Raw genomic sequence first — 17,612 nt, forward strand, 5'->3', positions numbered from 1 at the left:
TTTTTTTTGCGGTACGCGGGCCTCTCACTGTTGTGGCGTCTCCCATTGCGGAGCACAGGCTCCGGATGCGCAGGCTCAGCAGCCATGGCTCACGGGCCTGGCCGCTCTGCGACACGTGGGATCTTCCCGGACCGGGGCACGAACCCCTGTCCCCTGCATCAGCAGGCGGACTCTCAACCACTGCACCACCAGGGAAGCCCTGTCTTTTTTTTTAAATTAGTCTAACTTGAAATGTTTGGGTTTTTTAAAATATAAAATATTTATTTTTTGTAAAGCACTTGGAATGAATTTTGCACTCTGGGAGTCCGTAGACCTGGCTTAAACTTTGATTTAAGCAATGCAAGACCTTTCTGGGCCTGATTTTTATCTATAAATTCAAGAATTTGGACTATCTAATGTCTAAGGTCATTTTATTCTAAAATTCTATGAAATAAGAAGGCACTGGGGAAAGTTAAAAACATTTTTACTTGAAGTTTGCTCTGCAGTAGCTAGCAGATTATAGGGATTTTTCTTCAGATAAAATGTATTGATGCTACAGTTTGGAAGCAAAGGTTAACGCAAAGGTATTGAGAGAAGTTCTTCGACAAATAACAGGTCAGAGGTCCTGGCTTTAAACTCCCTTTCTCAGTCCCTTTTTCACCAGTAGTCATCATTTCACTTCTCAGTTCTACACGTTGCTGTTACACAAGCCAGGTTTTGTCCAGAGATTAACTCGAGCTTTGCTTCATAGCACAGCACACCATGTACGGTATGCTTTCCATTGGTAAAGATAACCTTTAATTGTTTGAAGACTTATTAATCATATTTTCATTTTCTGCTATGTCCTACTTATTTTATCTCTCAATTTCAGGAGAACACACCTAAATATGTTACCTTTCAGGTTTTAATATATGCTTTGTTCTTTTGGTTGCTTTTCTTGTTATTTTCCTTCATTCCTCCCTCTCTCCCTCCCTCCCTTCCTTCCTTCTATTATTTTTTAATTTTTTATATAATTTTAAAGGTTACTTTTCATTCACAGTTATTACAAAACATTGGCTATATTCCCCATGTTGTATAATAATACATCCTTGAGCCCATCTTATACCCAATAGTTTGTGCCTCCCACCGGGCCCCCATATTGCCTGTCCCCCTTTGTAAGTTATTATTAGAAGCTTCAGTATTCTTACTGGATTCTAGATAGACCTATAAAAATAGGTGGAAAGTTTATGAATTTCATTTGAAAAAGAATTTTCTCTTTTATTCTTTTCTCCAAAATGTAATGATTCTCTGACCTCAAGACTTTAGACTTAAAATTAAATTCTCATGTGGCTCAACTTATATATTGTCACCTGACATTTAGCACTTGATTCTCACTTTCTCATTCTGCTTTCATGCGCTCTGCCACTCATAAAATCTATCAGCCGTTGATGCCATTCTCTCTAAATTACCCCTACATTAACTACCTGAGTTCTATAATACCTGCTTATGTTTTCATATGTTCTGCAGTTTATTAAAATTCTTTGTTATTGTTTTTGTCTTCTCTCCAATTTTCAGTTTTAGGTATGGTTACATAGTTTCCACATCAAAAATCAGGAACTTTAACAAATGATGTTTTTTTATTTATGAATTTCCTTTTATGAATCATATTCTAGGATAGCAAAATAAAGAGCATTTAGCATTTAATGAAATGCCTTTATTAAAAAGTACAGATTTGTTTACCATATATCTGATTGCCTTGCCGTATTTCTATTTTTTGAAAAAACTTTGTTCTTGTTCCTTAACTTTTCCTAAAATTGTTTTCACGTCTCAGGGTCAGTTCAACTTAAGGAGTTTTCAGATGTCTAGAAATGAGTAAATTTCCACCATGGTAAAAGTAATATTTATGTTAATGAATTATAATGTTAAAATCAGAAATTATATTTATTACCCCCTTCAAAACACTCTATGATTAATTACCTGGAGTTCCATATATGTATTTGCATACACTTTTACAGAAAGCCGTGAAGTTTCTGCCTATCTTCATTCTGTCAAATAGAAGTTTGAATCCAGGCAAATGGGTAGGCTCTGACTTATGATGTAGTCCTGATTACAGATTTCTTTTTCTCTGTTCTTAAAGCAGTTCTGGGGGTAGTGTGTATCAATTTTGTTTGAGAGCCAACTCAGCCTTACAAAGCCCCAGGCAAAAATGTAGTTAGGGGAGGAAAAGGCAGGAAAGGCATAAAATTCTAGTGGAGTAGTATGAAGGAATTCTAGACTTCACAAACCTACACAGCCTAGAGTCAGTTTCTGTTTTAAAAGAGAGAGAGAGAGAGAAAGAAAACTCTTCTAATATTAATAACAGTTGGAACTTATAGCAGGAGCCAAGGTTTTATCATTTGAGCCACCAAAAACATCTCATGCTTTTTACTAGTTTTTTCTAATTTGAGAAAAGGAAATGGTCAGTATCTAGGAATTAATTCATTTATTCAAAAATATTTATTAAACATTTGTTAGCCAGACACTCTGCTAAGTGCTAGATACACGTTAGTGGCTTAAATAGGCATACTTCCTGCCCTTTTGAAGTTTACCATGAATTAGCTGTTATCTTCCTGTTTTTTACACTTTATGTTTGATTCTTTTATTAACAGTAGTAGTGATCTGTCTGCATTAATTTGTCTTCTGATTTTCAAATGTGTCAGCAAAACCATTTTTTAAATCTTTACTAACCTTAAATAAGAAAGTGATTACCACTTTCTTTAATGTGACTATCGTCAGTATCTTCTGTGCCATAAGTGTCAGTGGTTGTGAGAATAGCTTGTAGGTTTTATTGCCATTGTCTGCTTTCACCATATGCTTTCAGTGTCAAAGCAGCAGTTGTACTAAAGATGCTTTGTTGTGTTTTTACCGTGTAAAAAGATTTTTTCCAATCATAGCATAACAGGATGTTGAATGACAGAGGTAATGTTTTTTTTTCCTGCCATAAGGCATAATTTCCACAGCAGGAATTATGCATATTTGTATGTTGGGAAAAGAGGGTTTTTACCATCTCCATGTTGAAAGTCCATGTGGCATGAGGAAATCTTTTCCTTTATTTTTATTTTTGTTGTTGTTGTTGCCGTCATTTAAAAAAATCCATATCGTCACTTAAATGAGAAATATTTGCAATTAAATAGTACCCGAGTTAAACATTTATGAATAGAGCTTGCTTAGTTGTTTGTCATTAGTGAATTTTTCATCTGAATGTTTATTCACCATGCTACAGAAAATGTGATCTTTCTATTGTTCTTAATTCCTCATTGTTTTTAATTCACCAAAGTATAATGTTTCTATCTTTAAGGAATAGTAGACTTATGGTTTTTGTGAGGTATGTGTACATCAGTTATTGAAAATTGTGCTGTGTGTGCTCTCATGGTGTTTTTGAAATCATGAATTTTATTTTACCTCTTTTAAAAGATAACATAATAATTCTTTTTTTAATAATTAAACTAATTTAGTAAATGCAAGATGGAGGCGCTTTCCTACTGATTATGCTTCCACCTCAGAAGATGAATTTGGATCAAACCGTAATTCCCCTAAACATACCCGTCTACGTACTTCTCCAGCCCTGAAAACGACTCGATTGCAGAGCTCTGGGTCAGCAATGCCTACTAGTTCTTCATTCAAACACCGGATAAAAGAACAGGAAGACTACATCCGAGATTGGACTGCTCATCGAGAAGAAATAGCCAGGTTGGTTTTAATGGGTTATCTCTAAGAGTTGAAATTTTTTCAACTTGATAACAAGTTTAGCTTTTACTTGGTTTGTACTAATAGTCCAAGGAATGAAATCCACAGATAACTATCTGTTATCCACAGATAACTTAGTTTTGTTGGTAGTATTACTGTCTATCCTTTTTTTTTCATATGGTATTTTTAATGTGAGTGCTACTTACGTATTGTAGAATTAATTTATTTTGGTAAACCACCTTTTCTTATTTCTAGTAGAGATACAGATGAATTAATATAATTTTTGAAAGGTAGTCAGTATCAGCTCTACATAATTGAGAATTGTGCAGCTAAATTTTTGATTACTTTCCTTTTACCTTCCAAAGAGGTAATAGTGTACTTGTTAGAGATGTTGCTAATGTTCTCTGGGGAGAATTAGAGTTAGTCAGATTATTACTCACACTTCGGTGAGTTCATTAGATACAGTCAGTACAATCCTTTAATAATTAAATGAAAATATTATTTTGGATGTTAAATAAATGTATTTATAATAACCTGAAGATTACATAATAAAAAGTAAAATTCATGCTGCGAATGTGATTTTTAATTGATAGCATTGTAGTTGAACATTAAAGAGAGGCTCTACTCAAATAAATGCTGTAGTAGTTAAGGGTTTTTTAAGTTTGTAAGGTATTAAATTTTACTGCAGTATGCCACATGTTACCTAAACATTTTCACTGTGTACATGCTAAAATTATTTCTGCCTTTAGTTTAAGACCCTAATCTTCAAGTTTTATACTTGACAACGTTTATTAAAGAATTTATTTATAATAATTCATAAATGCTTTTTAAAAAAACTTTTATGATGATTTTATGATGTTCATCTTTTGTTTTCTTTACTCTGTGGACTTCTGTGAATTGTTTTTTTCTGGCTCATTAGTTTAATGTTTAGGTTTTTTGGTTTTTTGGTTTTTTTGTCTTTAATGACTATTCACTTGTGATTGCCTTTAGTTCTTAAAGAACATGCCCTTCTAATCTCATTACGCTGCTTAAACGTTGTTTTTTGGCCGTATAAATGACAATAGTTATTGAAGCATTGTAAACCAGTTCTGATTACAGTACAGGCATATATGTGCTTTGGGATCCATGAATTATTATGGGCCCACAAAACTGTTAGTGAGAGAATCTTGACACTACATTTTTTCTTGTGGGCACAGCTGGCAACAGCAGGCCTTGCTCTTGTCTCATCATTTTTCTCCTTCCCATGCAGAAGTCTCACCACGTGAGCTCAAGGGGTACCTGAGGGAACTAGAGTGTTCTGCTTTTTCTTAGGAGGCTTTGCGTCTCAAGCTCTCTACCCCAAACTAGAGCACTAATAACCTTCTTCTGGGCCAAACCCACTTCCCTGCCCCTAAACAGAAAAGAATTATGATACAAAGGGGAAAGTGAATAAGAACTGTCTGTTATATTTTCACTTTTATTTTGTTAGTATGTGCATTTTATTACCCTTGTCTATGTATATTTTATTATCTATAGTAGTACTCTAAAGCTAAGCTATTTAACCTCTAATGATTTCATGCCTTTTTCCTCCAGTTTCTTAGTAGCATTATGCTAATAAAACTTGCTATTGGGATTTAATTTTTCAAGGTATATTTTTCAGCCATACCTCTCAAAGCAAGAGAAAGTTCTTTTTGTTTATTAAGAAATTTAAAAAGGCGGAGGGAGGATAGGAAGTATGCAAGGAAAGAAAGTTAATGTTGATATTTAATGTTCCTGTAAGACACTGATAAGTTTGCTTAATATGAGGAAATTTATTTTCAAATAACTATGAATCACATACTAAATAGAATGGAGAAATACATAGCTTTATTTCTTTAAATTAGCTACCACTTTCACTTAAGAAAACTCACATGCTGGAGCAATACTTTTTTTTTTTTTTTTTGCTGTTCGCGGGCCTCTCGCTGTTGTGGCCTCTCCCGTTGCGGAGCACAGGCTCCGCAGCCATGGCTCATGGGCCCAGCCGCTCCGCGGCATGTGGGATCTTCCTGGACCGGGGCACAAGCCCGTGTCCCCTGCATCGGCAGGAGGACTCCCAACCACTGCGCCACCAGGGAAGCCCTGGAGCAATACTTTTAAGAGTAATAGGTAAAGATATTTTTATTTGAAAAGCACAATAATGATTTTAATTTATTACAAAATGTTTTCTGCTTTGTTATTTTCTATTTGCTTCGATTTTAGAGCTATATTACTAAACCAGCACTTTGTAAGTCCGTACATAGTAATTATTTACCTTCGTTTAAACTTAAAGCACAAAAATTCCATCTGGAATATAAAGAATATAAGCAAAATATATTTAGTCTTTCAATTTGAAGAGGAAACTTTTTTCCAGGTACCCCCGATACATGTGCTTTCGATAATGCTTTTCCCAGTTTCTCCATTATAACACAGGTACAGATTTGCTTCCCTTGGGAATTTCTTAGATTATACCTTTATGAATTTTAGGGTAAACAAAGCTATAATACCACCTTTACAGATTATCAAATATAATACATTTAACCTAAAAATTATACTGGAAGATTATATAATTCTCATTTGGATCACAATACGCTTAACGATATTTCAGTGTTTTAGATTCATTATTACACATTCCACTGTAACATTAAATTTTTTAGGAGAGAGTTCTAGTTAACAATATTTTATTTTAAGGTTTAACAACCAGTTCATTATAGATATGTTATAGGAGAGGATTAAATCATAAAGGCAATATGATATTTTATCCTAATGTTGATTGAAGGTATTATTTGCAAAGGTGAGATCCTCTTGCACCTTTACACCTCTGCAGTTTTATTTTGGATCAAGTTTTTGTATGCATAAGTGCTTTATATATATTGTGAATATGCGTGTAATCCCCGTCCACTCAACAAAGAATTCCTAAGCAACTCCTATGAGCAGCATGTAGTGTTTAGCGTGAGTGAACTGTAAAGATGACTTAGATATGGATGTCCTCAGTTCAGAGTCAGAGGAAAGAAGCAAAAGTGTTGTGTGCAGTTGATACAGGCAGAGTGACAGAAGAGGTTTTAAAAAATAGAAAGTTTGTCCAAGTATAAGATGTAAAGGTGTATAGTTATTGGATGACCAAATTGAAGATAATACAGAGCCAGCTAAATAATAGGAGACTTTGAATGCCAGCTACGAAGTGTACATATTATTTTATATATGTTGAAACTTTAAGATTTTTGAAAAGGAAGGTAACTTAAGATCTATATTAAAAGAAGGTAACTCTGAAGGGCATTTTGTAGAATTGTTTGAGAGAGAAGAGAGCCTAGAGATAAACTAGTAATCTATTCTAGAAGTTAATGTGCAACATATTGAAGACCCGAGACAAGATAGTGTTAGTGAGGGTACAAGTGGAGATATGGACGTGTAACAGCTGAGAGCGTTTGATGATTGCCAGCATGACTCCATGGTTGTTCAAATGGATATTAGTAAGAATAAGGAAGACAAAAGACAGGAAGGAAGGCAAGCTTCGTTTTGGACATACTGACTTTAAGGTACTTAAGGAACAGCCATGTGAAAGCATATGGCTCTGCAACATAGGAAGCTGATGAGAGCTAGAATCATCGTTTTGGAAGTCAAAGAGAAAATACTTGAAGCTGTGGTCATAGATGATATTGCCAGGAAATGGTGAGTGAACCTAGAATACTGTCGAACTCAGAGGTGTAACCTAAATTATAAGGATGCAGTATACCTGAATGATCAGAATCGTGGACTCTGGGATCAGGCCTTCTAGATTGAAACCCAGCTCTACCCACAAGGTCTGTATGACCCTTGACAAGTTAAGTGACTGTGCTCTAGTGATCTCATGCATAAAATGGACGTAACAGTAGTGCCAACTTGAGAGAGTTGACAGACTGATGCATGTGCTTGACATATAGTGCTTGACATATAGTAAGCTAGCAATAAATGTTACATTTAAGTGGAGTGCAGAGAAAACAGTGTGGTGTGTGTGTATACTCAAATATGATTATATTTAGAACTTAATTGTGAGCTTTCCGTTTTCTGTATGACTCCAGATGTAATTGGAGTTTCAGAATCAATGCGATATTCTTATAATTTATAAAATATTCTATTAGGCTTACCCTATACAAATAGGAAACCTAAGAATCTCAGCCAAGGTTTTGTTCACATTTTCAATCCAAACATTATTTTAAAATGTTCTTTTTTACCTGAGAATAATAACGCTGATATATAAGTGATCTGTTTTTTTTCTAAATATTGAAATGATTGTTAAATAAATGTATCACAGAACACCCACCTAATGAGTCCTACTCCCTGATTTGATAACCTCCAAAGTAAAGTCATCTGACACTTCATGTCAAGAGGGAAAAAGCTTTTATTATTACTAAGTCTTTTACATATAATACTTTCATTAGTGAAATTCAAATAAGAATACCTATCAAATACATTTTTAAAAATTTTAGAATAGAACTATGGTTTATATTTTTCAAGCCTAAATAATATTTGCAATTAAAATTACAAATGTATGGTAATCTTAACGATGAAAAACCAAATACTTGTAATTTTAATACATTACTAAAAGCCTTTTCGTTTTATTTTTTTGGTAAGAGTCAGTTTAATTTAGTGGCCAGAATTAAGTGGTATGGGGTTCCTTATAATCTATAAAGTAATGTAATGAAACATCTATACATAGCAATCTATTTTAGTTAAAAAATTCTTTTAATGGCAATACAGTTAAAAGATATACTATATTTGGGGGTATGTGTGGAAGTGAGCTTTAATAATACTAAAGTATTTTTTATTTCGGAGAAAACACCATAGAGATAAAATTTACGTTATCAAGGAATAAAGTACATCTGTTCAGGCAGTTTTAAGCTTTATTGGTTCACAATAGCTGAAGTCCAGGTCCAGCCTCTGTCTGTTTGTTCTGTTGGGCTAGGCCAGATCCAAATAGCAAGGGTAGGAACAAAACATCTGCCCAGAATAACTGGCAAGTGACAGTTATTCTTCAGTTTCTTATAGTTTTTCAGCATTTCCTAGATATTATGCCTTCATCATATTCTCTGACCTGAGGGTACCTTATACTGCCTCTTTGCATGTACTTTGGCTGTCTCAAATCTTGCTCATTGAATAAGGGCAGTATTTTCCTGTCAGGTGACTTCACACCATCTTCTTTTAACTTGCAGACTTTGTGTCTGGTGGAGATGGCATGGGGTGGTGTGGTGGTGGTTGTTTCTTTTATTTTTCTCATTTATTTAGGAACTGTTTATTGATGGCCAAGAGTGTGCTAAGACCTTCAAAGTTATCTTCTTACCATTACCTCTTCATGACTTGCTCAGTTTATTTGAAGCATATTTATAAGTTTAAAGACTACACTTAAGTAAATATAACGTATCTGTGGTGCTAAGCTCACGTTTAAACTTAGTTTCATTGAAGAAAATGGGGGGTAACTTTTTAAAAAAATATATAATTAAATCCCTACCTCTTTTGATGGCCAGAAATAGATTCTACATACTTCATTCCTCTATTTGGGCCAGCCATTAAATTGCTTTGGCTACCCAAAAGAGCTTCCAATTTCAATCCATTACTCTCCCAACCTAAGCCAGTCTTTTGTGGCTCAGGTTACCTATTTCTCCCAATTCTCCATGCTTTCATTAAATGCCCACAATAGATGTGGATTGCCATAATTCTTTCATTAAGGTTTTTTGTAATATTGCATCAAAATTCCATCAACATATAATAAATATAACTGAGAGTTTCCACCAAAAGAAGAATAAGATCTTCCTTATCAGTAGGAAACTTTTGTGAACCTTCCCTATAGTCTTTAGCTAGGTCAAGTATATGAGTTAATCTTCATGCCTCTTGAGAGCTAGGCTTCTTTGATTCTTTATTATAAAGTCAGATTCAACATAAGATTTTCTGGAATGACCCTGAATGTCTCTCCTAAAACTAATTTTATATTTTTATCACTCCTGTCATTTAAAAAGTAGACTAAATTATTTCTTAAAAGCTAAGTAAAGTTATAGTTATAATCTCTTATCCAGTGTTAAAGTAACAAGAGGTTTGATTTGTTATCATTCACTTCAATGTTAGGATTCTAAAGCTAGTATACTTCTTCAGTAGCTCATCACTTCCTTTTTTCCAGTAATATCAAAGGCAGTCTCATCCTCATGGTTTATATGTATATCCTTTGAAGCTCTACTTACATATAAAAACTTTTGAAACTTAATATGCTATTAAAAAGATAAAGCAGATATTTTCCTTTTCAGTTAATTTAAAACCTAAAAGACTGTTAATGTTGGTAATTTAAATCAATAAAGTCTGATAGTTTGTTTCTATCATGGTTATTAGGTCACACTTGCAAATATTGCATGTTTAATAGGACATGCATTTCACAAGGACTCACTCTCATTTTCAACATTTTAAACTTCCAGTATACCCAAAGCGTATTATTAATATACTTTCCCCTGTTTTTAACCCTTCAGTGAAAAATAGCCTTTAATTGATTTAAATAAGAAAGGGGACATTACTGAGATAGTTCACCTGAGAAAATCATAAACTTCATAAAGTATGTCCTCATTACCCCACCTTTTTACAAATAATGCATATTCATTTCTACAAAATTTCTGAAATTGGATTATTGGTTCTGACCCTAAGGTAGACAAAATTACACAGATGTTACAGAACTTAACCCTGAAACTATATTTCCTTCCTTAAGGACTGTTTTCCTATCCATATTTTGTAATAAAATAAAATAAAATGTGAAAATTATCCATTTTTCTAATTAGAAGGCTTGAGTTTTTATTGATATTGCAAAGGAAGCAGATGGAAGCAAAACTCCAAATAAAAGGTCTGTTCATTTTAGAATTTCCACCTTCAGCAGATTTATAGAGGTGGAGATTGAGAATAAGAACAGGGGTTATAAACTTGGAGATCAAAGAAAGAACACAGAATACAAGAGATATAAAGAACTACATTATTGTAAAATAGTCTAATAACTGTAATCTAGAAGTATTACAGAATTAATTTGTAAGCCTAGATTGAACAACCATATGAATAGATCCATACTCTATGTTGAGTCATAAAACTGTTATTTCTGAAGATATTCATAACTTTGGCTTTTTTTTTCTTGATAATTTTATATGTCTTTTAGAATTCCTAATACTGGTTTTAGTAGGTGCTAAGATTTTTAAGCAATGCAGATTTAAATTAAGTTAATAGTCTGTATTATTGAGTCAGCTTTAAGATAGGAATTGCCATGCAAAGAAACAGCTGGTATATACGCAACATACTTGTAAATTAAAAGAAAGCTTTTCGGATGCCTACTAACTGAACAGTATATGTGGTATATACATTAAGAGTTCATTGTAGTACAGTTTTTACTGTATAACATGTTGACATTGCTGTTGTTTGTGGGTTTTTTTAAATTAATTCATTACTGCTTTCTGCAAATATCAGAAGCTTCATCGTACAAATGTCTGCATAAAAAACTTTAAAAATAAAATAGATGGTTAGATAAGTAAAAGTTGTCTATTTCTTATCTCATTAAACTGGGTTATTCTGTTTCTCATCCTAGTTCACTTATTTTAGGAAATTACAAGAGTGGAATATTGTATCTAAGGAAACAGTTTACACCCATTCTCAAAAGAGTTACATCAACAGTTAACAAGTTTTTAAAAATTAGATGTGGAATGGTAATATGAGATATAGCGTGACGTATAGAAAGATCTGGTTACACCACTTACTGTTTGTGACCTTAACCGAAAAATTAGTTGCATAACCTCTCCTGAGGCTGATTTTCCTCATCTGCAAAACAAGCTGATTAATACCTCTCTTACAAGGTGGTTGTAAGAATTAGAGTTGGTGAATATAAAGCTTCTTTATAATGGTTTTGATTGTAATATAATGGTAAGTATTGGTTTTGATTATTTGAAAATATAATTCTAAGCTTCTGAAGCCAAGGACCCTGTCTGCTTATTCACCATTGCAGCCCTTAGGGCCTACCACAGTGGCCAGATCAGTAAATATTTTTTGGTAAATAAAAAGGAATTGACCACAGATTGCTTCTGTTGGGCCATAGCTTCAACATAGCTTTTCTTTTTAAATCTGTAGTTAAGGTTTTATGCAATTACTGCATTCCTTGAAAGTCTTTTAAGCTCACATTTTGTATAAGTTAAAAAACTGTTACTTTGTGCTTTGGATTTTAGAGTTGGGAATCTTAAAACAGGTACTTTACAAATATTCTGTCATTCCAAAACTTTCCCTGTGGAAGTAGCCAAATAGAGATCATGTGCAGGGGATGCATAACTTAGAAAATGTTCAGTTATCACCAATAACAATTATTTAATTCTTCAATCCATGTAGCTAAAAATACAAATAAATGGCTTTATGGAAATAAGCTCTAAACCTGGAATCTGGCCCTGTCTTAGCTACTTCTAAGTTGTATGGTCATGAGCGAGCCAGTAATTTTCTCCTAAAATGTGTCTTTATTCATAATCCGATAGGTTCTACCTCACAAGCTCTGCCTCTGTCTTGTGACCCTCAAATGACATAAATTGTGTACTGTGAAGTATGGTATATGGTGTAAAGTGCCATGCTATGTCACAGTTCCTCACCTTGGTACCGTACACCCCTTGGGCCATCTGGGGAAGCTTAGGGAGCTCTTCTCAGAAGAATGTTTCTAAATGCATAAACGTAAAATACTTAGAATGACAAAGAAATGCAATTATATTGAAATACAGTTATCAAAATATTTTTAAAGGTATATAGTAATATATGGTTCTCTGTTAACATACTAAATGGAATGTTATGGCTGTGGGTTTAATGAACTGCAGTAATTTTGAAATAGTGATGACTGAGTGTTTTGAGGTACTTGTAGCAACTATAATATGATTACTTTTGCTGACAAAAAATCAGCAGTATTGCTAATACCACTGTTGTTTATTGCTTGTATTTATAATTGAAAGAAATGCTAAGTTTCAGTTAGGAGAGTAGTGAAAATAAAGTTGTAATTGCTTTTCTCATTCAAGTTCATGGACTCCTTGAATTCTGTTCACCACCCCCAAGTTTAAGAACTCCTGTATAGTCATTAACATTAACAGTATATTTTTAAGAGATATATCACTACTTCAGGTATTTAACATGTATTTTTCAAAGTGACAACTTGTAGATGACGTGCAATTTAGTTTTATTAATATTTGGAATTAAAGTTTAAGACTTTGAGTATCAAATAGTTAATAGCATGTCCAAAATAATCTTAAATTTTGAGTACAGATCTTTAACTAAATATACAACTTATGTAACTGATTCTATCAAAACGATTGTTTCTAGACCTGTTATTTGAAAGTATTAAACTTCTTTTCTAAAATTATTGCCAGGATCAGCCAAGATCTTGCTCTCATTGCTCGGGAAATCAACGATGTAGCAGGAGAGATAGATTCAGTGACTTCATCAGGCACTGCCCCTAGTACCACAGTAAGCACTGCTGCCACCACCCCTGGCTCTGCCATAGACACTAGAGAAGAGGTAGGAGATCTTCATGGAGAAATGCATAAGGTTCTTTCTTTTCTTTATTTCTTTTGCTTTTAGCTTTTTGCTTAGTTTATTTTAGTTACATCCACCCTTCCTGTTTGCATGAAGCTCTGCATTTTCCAACTTTACTTTAACAAGTTTCTTTTATGTTTTTATAACAAAACTAGTAAAGGCTAACATTTTGTCTACTATTAACATGAAGCTATAAAATGATTTAAAATAAGCACTTTGTAAAATATGAAAATAAACGGTATCTGAAAAGCAAATCCAAATTTGGTAAATGTATAAATAATAAATAGTTGTATAAAGTTTTTGTAAATTTTACGTAGCTTCTTAACTAGGAGTTATCTCTAGTAGCAAAGAAAGAGAAAAATTCTACAGTTTTCACGACTTTAAATAATTCTGTTGATGAATATACACATGCATATGTATACACAAAGATTCTTAAAAAATTGAAATATACCTACACACACACTCAAATATGTGTATCCAGTTTTGAAACACTCGTGAACTCTGCAATGTAAGTTAGCATATATAGACTGTTGCCCTTCCAAAACCAGGGCCTCCTCCCTCCCACTCCTGGGGGCACCATGTACATACATGGCTCCAGAAGGTGCCTTTAACATATAATATAAAAATAATGTACTCTGGCCATGTTGGCTCTCTTGATTTGGTGCAGAGATACAAACAAAAGATTGGCATTTTGAAAAATGAATTATAGTTTTATTAGGACAAAGCCACACTAATTTGTTTAATTATCATCTGGCTGTTTTATGCTACAACGTCAGAATTGAGTAGTCGGACAGAAGCTGTATGGCTGCAAAGCCTAAAATATTTATTATCTGACCTTTTACAGAAAAACTTTGCCAGCCCCTAATATTGATGATTCATTCCACTCCCTTAATTTTATAAAATAATGTTCTCAATAGTAGCCAAAAATGGCTAGCCTCTTTGACAAATTTAATTCTGGTAAACTGTACTACTAAAATTTTCTTCAGTTGCTTTTTGTCACCTTTATAATCTTATTCTTTAATGGTCATTTTTTGGTTGTTTTTTTTCCCCTTTATGTGTTGTCTAATTTGGTAAATGATGTTTCATCAACCTGTGTAGAGTTTTGTTACCACAGTGATCAATTGTAAATGTATATAAAAATCATTCTTATTGGTGAAAAACAAAAGAATCCTCTTGGTGGCAAGACATACACAATTCTTCTGGTACACTTTAAATGATGAAGATATTATTTTCACAGCTGTCTAACTAAATTTTACCTAACATGATTGTACCTTCACTCAGACCCAGTAAAATTTTTCAAACATTTCATTGAGTAGACTTCCATTCTTTCCTTTTGGCTTTATTTCTTATTATTGTACTAGAGTTTATTCCTTCTTCAGTAAACCTGAGCTACTTTGTACCGTATGTGTATAATTTGCACTGTAGATGGCAGTATGTCATTTGTACTGGAATATGTCATTTCTGTAACATTGCTAAAAGTTTATCTAAGACCAAAAAATACTTACTTTGTGAATTAAAAAAAAACTTTTTTTTTGGAAACTTAATTATAATTTGCAATTTATTTATCTGTGAAGAAATTTGGCACCTGGATTTGGGGAGAAAAGAAGGAAAAAAGCAAGATAGGAAACTAAAAGAAAAAGAAAGATTATTTTACACGGGCAAGGCAATGTGAGTAAAATGAACTCCTTGTCCATCTACATGGCTCAGTTTTTTCTATTTACCATCTGTGTTTTCCATTTAGGGGAAACCTTATCCATGGAAGACTCAAATTTAACATAGTTACATATTTTGGATTTTGAAAAATCGATGTAGATGAACATTTATTTTATAAAATAGTCACCTTTGAAGTGCTTATAAAAAGAAAGTAATTGGTTTATTGAAGATTTCATGCTTCTATTACTACCTGAGAATGGAATGACTTCTGTCTAATTATAAAAACTATAATGCCAATATCTATATTTTTCCAAATTACTCTGTGCTCATAAGGATTTGCTTTTGTCCTATTAGTTAGTTGATCGTGTTTTTGATGAAAGCCTCAACTTCCGGAAGATCCCTCCATTAGTTCATTCTAAAACACCAGAAGGAAACAACTGTCGGTCTAGTGATCCAAGACCTCAACCAACAGAGCCTCCTGATCACTTAACTATTACAAGGCGGAGAACCTGGAGCAGGGATGAAGTGAGTAAACCATAAACTTTAACAAATGGCAAAGGAGGCATGCCCCATTGGTGGGAAAAAGATGAGAACTATTCAATATATAGGCCTGGGAAAAAAAGTGCTTGTCCTTATGGGTAGAATGGAATTTCATCCTGACATCACATCAAATACAAATAATTAACTCCAAATGAATTTAGTTCCTAAAGGGCAAAAGCAGAACTTTAAATTTTTTTAGTAAAATATAGGTAAATATCTTTCAACATTGCAGTAGGGAATGATTTCTTAAAAGGCACAAAAAGTTTTGACTTTAATAAAAGATTGATAAATTTGAGTATGTTAAAGGACTATGTGAAACATATAGGCAAAAAGGGATTAGTATACAGAATATATCAGAACTCCTACAATCAATTTAAAAAGGCAAAAACAGCCCAGTAGAAAAATCTGCAAATAACATGCACAGCATTTCACTGAAAATACCCAGGGCCTATGAAGAGATGTTCAACTTCATGAGTGTTCAGAGAAATACTTTTCAAGACTACAGTGAGATTATTTTATACTCATTCAATTGGCAACAAATAAAAAAGTCTTAAAATATTAAATGTTGGAGAAGATGTGGATACGTAAGATTTCTTATTGTTGCTAGTGAGGTTAAATTGGTCTAGTCACTTTGGCAAACAGCTTGACATTATTTCCTAAAGTTGAGCATAAACATAGCCCATTGTCTAGTAGTTTTGCTGCTAGTGCATACCCTTTCCCATTGAGAGCAAAAGTCATGCAAAAGGATATTTATAGTAGCGGTGTGGACAGTAACAAAACTTGGAAACAATCTAAGTGTTTATATCTGAAGAAAATTGAATGTATTAACTGGTATGTACACAAATTGAACAATTTATGGAGTAATCAAAACAAATGAACTACAGCAACATGCCACAATGTGGATGAATTTTAGCAATAGAACATTTAATGAAAAAAGTAGGGCTTCCCTGGTGGCGCAGTGGTTGGGAGTCCGCCTGCCGATGCGGGGGGCACGGGTTCGTGCCCCGGTCCGGGAGGGTCCCGCATGCCGCGGAGCGGCTGGGCCTGCGCGTCCGGGGCCTGTGCTCTGCGGCGGGAGGGGCCGCGGCAGTGAGAGGCCCACATACCATACACAAAATAAAAAAAGTAATTCTCAAAAGATTGTATATAATGTGTTTTGTCACAAATTAATAAAATAAAATTATATACTTAGGATAGAAATAGATCTAACAAATTATATAAAAAGGAAAGCAAGGGAATGATAAATGGGATTCAGGACATTGCTTACCTTGGTTGGAGGGAGACAGGGAGCTGCGATGGAAAAAACCTAGAGGTAGATTATAGCAGTTAGCTGTTTCTTTATAACAGACCACAAAAATCTCAGTGGCATAAAGCAATAGGCATTTATTTATCACACACCTGTGAGTTAACTGGTGGTACTGCTCAGCTGGGCAATTAAAAGTTGTAGGTTGAGTTTAGGTTTGCTCCATGTGTCTCTCTTGTTGCTAGGACCACATCTGTGGATTACTGGATATACGGAACTGGAGGTAAAAGTTAGCGCATAAGAATATATATGCTTGCAGTAGTACAGAGTAGAAAAAAATCTACCTGATGGAGAAGCACTGTAGCTAGTTCCATAGCTGCAATTATAATATGCTAGATGGTTTTAGAACACACTTTCTTTGTCCTGATAGTTGATAAGTTGTTCTTGGTTTCAGAGAAAGGGCCCATTCTCTAATCTTATTCCTACTTACTTGTCCTGAGGTCTAGGAAGATAAATTCCTCTAAATGTAATAAAACTATAGAAATTTATAATTTTAAAGAGAATGGAAACATTTAGATTGATAGTTATCTCATAGTTGATAATCAGAAAAAAATTTAATACATTGTGATACTGAACTCTATGACGTAGAAAAGAGAGATATCCTTTCTATGTTATAATCTACCGTAGACTACCCTGCCCTTTCTCACTCCTTCCTAATTAATATATGTCTTCTACTCTTATTTGGCCTTTTTTCTCAAGGTTCACAAAATACCACTATGCTTATTTAGCCTTTCATTGTCTTTATGTTGCTTTTCACACCCTAAGTTACCTTTTATCCCTCACTAAATTCAAATACTTATCATACTCAAGTTCTGGTTTTCCATGATACTTTCCTTATTAATGCCACCGCTCACTGAACTCCCTTTCATTAGAATTCGTAAAGCAGTGAATC

General features: G+C 33.8%; 1 protein-coding gene across 12 annotated transcripts in view; it reads left to right on the top strand.

The window, feature by feature from the left end:
- CEP170 (centrosomal protein 170) overlaps nucleotides 1-17,612 on the top strand; it is a 147,064-nt gene that overhangs the window by 119,549 nt on the left and 9,903 nt on the right. For 7 of the 12 annotated variants that reach the window (XM_024740470.1, XM_024740475.1, XM_024740468.1 and 4 more), the window contains 3 exons: nucleotides 3,453-3,687; nucleotides 13,059-13,236; nucleotides 15,232-15,402. In XM_024740470.1, the coding sequence (XP_024596238.1) occupies nucleotides 3,453-3,687; nucleotides 13,059-13,236; nucleotides 15,232-15,402 (584 nt within the window). The remainder of the gene's footprint in view (nucleotides 1-3,452; nucleotides 3,688-13,058; nucleotides 13,237-15,231; nucleotides 15,403-17,612) is intronic. The other 5 variants (XM_024740472.1, XM_024740478.1, XM_024740474.1 and 2 more) reach the window with 3 other exon arrangements.

Source organism: Neophocaena asiaeorientalis, unplaced genomic scaffold, assembly GCF_003031525.2.
Source record: "Neophocaena asiaeorientalis asiaeorientalis breed wild unplaced genomic scaffold, Neophocaena_asiaeorientalis_V1.1 scaffold291, whole genome shotgun sequence".
Taxonomy (NCBI): domain Eukaryota; kingdom Metazoa; phylum Chordata; class Mammalia; order Artiodactyla; family Phocoenidae; genus Neophocaena; species Neophocaena asiaeorientalis.